This window comes from Cyprinodon variegatus, unplaced genomic scaffold (genome assembly GCF_000732505.1).
Source record: "Cyprinodon variegatus isolate N-32 unplaced genomic scaffold, C_variegatus-1.0 Scaffold500, whole genome shotgun sequence".
NCBI classification, from domain to species: domain Eukaryota; kingdom Metazoa; phylum Chordata; class Actinopteri; order Cyprinodontiformes; family Cyprinodontidae; genus Cyprinodon; species Cyprinodon variegatus.
Genome location: NW_015150953.1, coordinates 79,954 through 85,720, shown reverse-complemented (window position 1 = coordinate 85,720; position 5,767 = coordinate 79,954). Strand labels below are relative to the sequence as shown.

At 43.8% G+C, this 5,767-nt stretch overlaps 1 protein-coding gene across 1 annotated transcript; it reads left to right on the top strand.

The window, feature by feature from the left end:
- The first annotated feature begins 4,357 nt into the window (after positions 1–4,357).
- Positions 4,358–5,767, top strand: LOC107094671 (growth arrest and DNA damage-inducible protein GADD45 gamma-like). The gene is made up of 3 exons (XM_015390445.1): positions 4,358–4,552; positions 4,645–4,852; positions 5,029–5,767. Exons 1-3 carry the CDS (start codon positions 4,410–4,412, stop codon positions 5,140–5,142), a joined length of 465 nt encoding a protein of 154 aa, XP_015245931.1. The 5' UTR covers positions 4,358–4,409; the 3' UTR covers positions 5,143–5,767.

Below are 5,767 nucleotides of genomic sequence, written 5' to 3'. Positions count from 1 at the left end.
TAAGTAACAACATATTGTTTATGCAGTGAATAGTTGCACGATGGGCTTATTTTTGGGATTATATCAGCTAGATACAAATTCACTTATTATTACAAAGTGTGATTTTTTTCCAATTAATTTGAAGTATGAACTTAATGTTTGCCAAATATTTATATTTAACTTCCAGTTTTCAACAACCTGACTGACCTTTAGTTGTTTTGCCTAAAATAGTGAAAACAACATGTCAGTTTATAGAAATGTCAAACAGACTGACTGTGAGCAGAACATGGAGGTTTATTTTAAAGGTAATGAGGGATTAAAGTCACAACGAATGATGGAAACAAGAACAGGGAAGTGTGACTTATAGTAACACCTCCGTGGGTGATTTCACGGCGTGTTTTTTCTTCTCTCTTTGTAGATTAGGAAGTGGCACGCGCCGGTGCCTTTTGCTTGCTCACTCCAGGCGCGTGGCGGTATCTGGGGGCGGGTGGTCACGTGCTTTATCTCTCTTTATCAGAGCTGCGGAGGGACACCATCTGTCCCCGGAGGGGGACGGTGGACAAAGGCAGCACCTGCTGAGCCTCGGAGTCAAACAAAACGCAGACATGCAGCCGCAGCTTCTTCCATCAGATTAAAGAAATGTCCTCCGTGGATGGAGGTTAGACCAAAACAGCAACTGTGTTTGATCTAAAGGAAGGTTCGGGGCGAACCCGCAGGTTTGGACTGAACACCTGTCGCTCTCTGCTGGAGGTGGAGGGGGAGGAAGGGTGAGGGGGGGAGGAAAAGGGGGGGTCCACTGAGCAGATGTGCTGCAGCGACAAAAGCCTTGGATCGATTTGCACGCGCCCGGCCTGTTGCCATGATCCTATCTGTCCGGATCAGTCGGATGATCCCCGGAGGCCAACCTTCCGGAATCCAGCCGCACTTACAGAAAGAAATGAGAGTGTGCAAACAAACATGTTGGTGCAGTTAAAAAAATGGTGCAAATAAGATTGATGTTGCTGGTAAATAAAAGGTGTGTGCAGCCAAAACTAAAAGGACTAAAAACTTTTCCATTGCTGAATTTCGGATCTGCTCAAAACTCAGACAGCAGACTGGAGGGTTTGGAGACAAAAGCTGGGCAGAACCGCCGGGGGTCGAGGTTTGACCTGGGCCTGACAGGAGGAGGAGGAGGAGGAGCAGCCCTTTCATAGCGACAGTTCTCCATCTGCCGCAGGACAATAGCGCTGAATCAATCTGCGCCAACTCGTGTCCCCCTCCTCAGCTATTCATGCAGCAGCAGGCATGCCTCATGCAAAATGTGCGTTTTTTTTTTTTATAAAAATGTATGCAAATAAATAAAAAGTGCAAATACACTGGAGGATTTGCACAAAAAGTGAGACAGGGGCGTGCGTAAAAGTGAAACCACACCCCCATGGGTGACGTTTTGGACAGAAGGTGATTTAAAAAGCAGGTATTAAAGGAATAGTACACCCAAAACATGATTAGCCTTCATTTTCTACTCACCCCCATGCTGAACAACACTCTGGAGTACTTTTTTGATATCTCAAATGCATCTGGAGATCTGGGAGGCTTCTTGCTGTCTGCTGACATTCAAATAATGGAGGTCTATGGCGCCCGAGGCAGAAAGGTCCATAAAAGTCCACAAAAAACGTGTCAATATTCCTCCATACTGCTCGTCCGATGTATTCCAAGTTTCCTGAGTGGGTAGCATCCAGAATTTACTCGAAACGAAGTTATTTAGAATGTTTTTAGAGCATAAACAGTAGTGTATAGGATTTCCTAAAAGAGCGTTCAAGAGTCTACGGAAACCGCGGCAGACCAAACCAGACGAAAGTGCTCATAATACATATAAGTTATTAAGTGTTATTTAAAGAGTTTGTCCTGAGTGATCTCTTTTCGGGAAGACGGACTGAGAGGGAAAGCTTCAAGGTGTAAACACAGAGCTTTCCTCTGACAACCTGCCAGTAAAATGATTGGTATAAATGTTATAAATGTTTGAAAGAATGAAGGTCAGTAATGTAGCAACATATTCTCATTCAGGGGCGGATTTAGGAAAATTGGGGCCCTAGGCAAAGACAGGCAGGGGGCCCTATGAATGTAGTCGCCAAAGTCTCCAGTAGTAGAAAAAAGTCACAAGATTTGGCGCAAGGCCCTGAAAAGTCGCTCAAGTGCGAAACCGCTCTTTGCATCATTTTTTTTCAAATGGTTTACTGCTGTCCTTTTAGCGAAAGGATTTTTTATCAAAAACATAATTAAAGTGCACAAGTAAGGAATAGGTGTATTAACCGTACATGTTAATAGAGTTTTATGGGGGCCCTGGTTAACTTGGGGCCCTAGGCAACTGCCTAGTATTGCCTAATGGTAAATCGCCCCCTGTTCTCATTATCAGTTCGTATGAAATCGTACGAAAAGTTATGCACAGTTTTTTGTACGTTTTTGACGTTTTTCCTCGAAAAAACAGATCAGTGCGCATTCGCAGCCAGACAGACGAAAAAAGCAGATCCGCGGAAGGACGGAAAACGGGGAAAAACAGTGCAATAATTACTTCTTCATGTCTCTAACTACGTTGCTTGCTGTTTTGTATCTTAGGGTTAGGGTTAATTGTATGTTAAATTTTATGTTATTGAATGGTGCGTAAGATGCGCATGCGCAAGGATATCTTGTCTCGAGGCAAGACGTAAAAATACGACGAAAAACACGAAAAAAAACGTCTAAAACGTAAGAAATTACGGTGCATAACTTTTCGTACGATTTCATACGAACTGATAATGAGAATACACTGAATGTAAATATTGAGTAAATAATGTTCCTTTTTGTCAATTTATAGATACATGTGACATCAGACCTTCATCTGTGAGAATACAAGTTCGGAAGTTATAAATACAAGAACAAATAACAAACTTATAACTTTGTCGTCATAATTTTTTGGTTCGTACTTGTAAATTTCTGGTTCTTACCTCTAAATCTGTTACACTTGTAAATTTGTGCTTCGCATTTATGAATTTATGAATCACACAAGTAAAACAAGTAAATTTGAGAATCATACTTGTTAATTTTGTGATTTTTATTAATACATTTGTGATTAGTACTCATAAATTTGTGATTTTAAACCTGTAAATTTGGGCTTGGTACCGATAAAGTTCAGATTTTTATATATATATTTGTGATTCTTATTTGTAGATTTCTGATTCTTAACCACAAATATGTCACTCTTACTTTTAAATTTGTGCAAACAGCTGTTAATTGGTGAATCATACACGTAAGTTTGGATTTGTACTCAGAAATTTCTGATTCATAATTGTAATTTATTAAATCCTATTAGTGAATTTGTGACTCTTTCTCTTTAAGTTTTTACCCAAACTCTTAAATTCCTGAATTTGTGATGTGTACTTATAAGTTGCAACTATCTAACTTGTATTCATGACTTCTAAACTTATGTTCTCACAGGTGAAGATCTGATGTCACAGATACAGGGAACAAACATTAAACCTAAATGCATTTTCATTTTTTATTTTAATTTACAAATTTAGACATCAATGTGTGTTTTTATGGAGTTATCATGCCACATATGAATGTTTCTGCATTTGCAGGACCTGCTGCAGAACAGACCAAGTCCTGCGTAAAAGCTGCATTACTCCAACAGCCCAAAGTGTAAATAAACAAAAAAATGTGCACAGCTGATGGCCACGTGGTCTGCGTGGGCCAGCAGGAGCATGCATAGTTCTGGCACGCGCTCTGCATTTGCATTTGTATGAAGGAGTTAGGGGTGGGGGGGTGAGATAATAGTAAAAAGTGGGGCTTCTGTGCAAACAATGAGGGTCGTTTTATGGCCTGCTTCTATAGTCCACAGATGGCCTGATCTCATCCACCTGCCCTTTCTCTCTCTGCTGCTGCTGCTGCAGGGGGGGGGGGAATCCACAGTTTTCTGTTTGTCGCTTCAAAATAACCCTCCTCACTTTAGAGATTTTAGTTGGAAATATAATAATTTTTTGTATTTAATGCGTTTACAAGCAACGCTAGAAGTGCGCATTTCTTTGTTGCATTTTGAGTTTAGAAATCCAGAAAAAAGTTATTTTTTTGTTGATTTTATTCATGCATGAAGTCCTGAAGTGGAGCTTCTGTTTCTCTCTTATTAAACTAAAACTTTGCTCAGTTTGCTTTCTGCAGAAATCTCTTGTTTTTTGCGATTGTTGGCGTGCAGAAGGGGAGCGTGCGTGTCCCCATGACCCCCATCAATCTGCCACGAGCCACAGTGTGACAATAGCATTATCATACCAATGCACCGTTCAGCCTCAGCCAATCAGAGCGCAGCGCTTTCACTGCTCCACGCGAGCTCAGGCCTATAAGTAGAGCCGCTGTGCGCCTCCGTGGACACTCCGCTCCAAACCTTCTCCTGAATCTGCTGGAATATCTCCACCGCCCGCATCATGACTTTTGAGGAAGTTCTGATCCAGAAACCCGCCGAGCGCGCGCAGTGCGCGGGCGCAGCCCTGGAAGAGGTCCTGGTTTCGGCCAAAGACAACGACTCTCTCACCGTGGGAGTTTACGAGTGCGCCAAAGTTATGAACCTGTAAGTATGGAGATGTAGTGACGGCTGCGACATTTTTACGTGTCTGCAGACAGTTTCTGATCAGATTTGTTTCTTTTTTTCCCCTCCTGCAGAGACCCGGACAGCGTGTCCTTCTGCGTCCTGGCCACGGATGAGCAGTTTGAGTGGGACATCGCTCTGCAGATCCACTTCACCCTCATCCAGTCCTTCTGCTTCGACAACGACATCAGCATCGTCAGAGTCAGCGACATGCAGCGTCTGGCCGACATAGTCGGAGACAAGGCCGAGCAGCTGGAAGACGCGCACTGCGTCCTCATTACGGTACGTCTAGGAGCAGAGGCGACACCAAGAAGGGGGTCAGGGGGGCTGAGACCCAAAGGTCCAGCATGCATAAACAGGAGATAATAAGCTTCACCTCACAAATATATATTTTTTAGATGAAATGTGGTGATTTTATCGCAGAACTATGTTCTAAACTTGTTCTTTTCTTTGAACAGAACCCAGCCGATGGGTCTTGGGAGGACCCCACTCTGGAGAAGCTGCACCTGTTCTGTGAGGAGAGTCGGCGCCTGAACGACTGGGTCCCTGAGATCAGCCTCCCAGAGCGCTGAGCCGGACTCTGCTCCTCACCTGCTCGATTCCTACCTGGAAATACTCATCCTGATGACCAGGATGATCTTGTTTCTGGCTCATCCCTGGATGCTCCTGAGGAGGATTCCCCATCCAGGCCGCACGGCGCCGGCCCCCCGAACCGAGGGGGGCCACCGCGCCGTGTCACCGTCGGCCCCCTGCACCGGTCCACGCCAAGATGACTCTCATTCTTTCTGTGAACGAGGTCGGGCGTGCGGCAGGGGGCGACACAACGTCGACCCTCATTCTTTGTGCGGATGAGGTTTGGAGAGGAAGGAGAAGCGAGTTCTGCATCCTGTGGTCCCACAGAGCAAATGTCGCCACGTAGAAGCACGCGCAGCAGGAGAAGAAGCGGTGCTGAGGAAGGAGAGGCCATCTTGGAAAGAGACTTTTCACAGATGTTCCTCTTCAGCTGAGCAACATGACAGCAGTTGCAGTCAGCGGAAATGTTTCCCACTTTCCAGAATTGTCTTAATTCTCTAAAGGTCTCACTTTAGAAATTTAACAATGACAAAAATTACTCTTTAATATTTTCTTTTTTTAAAGTCTTTTATCTAAAGGTTTCACTTTAGAAAACGACTTCATTAAATTATTGATAAAATTATA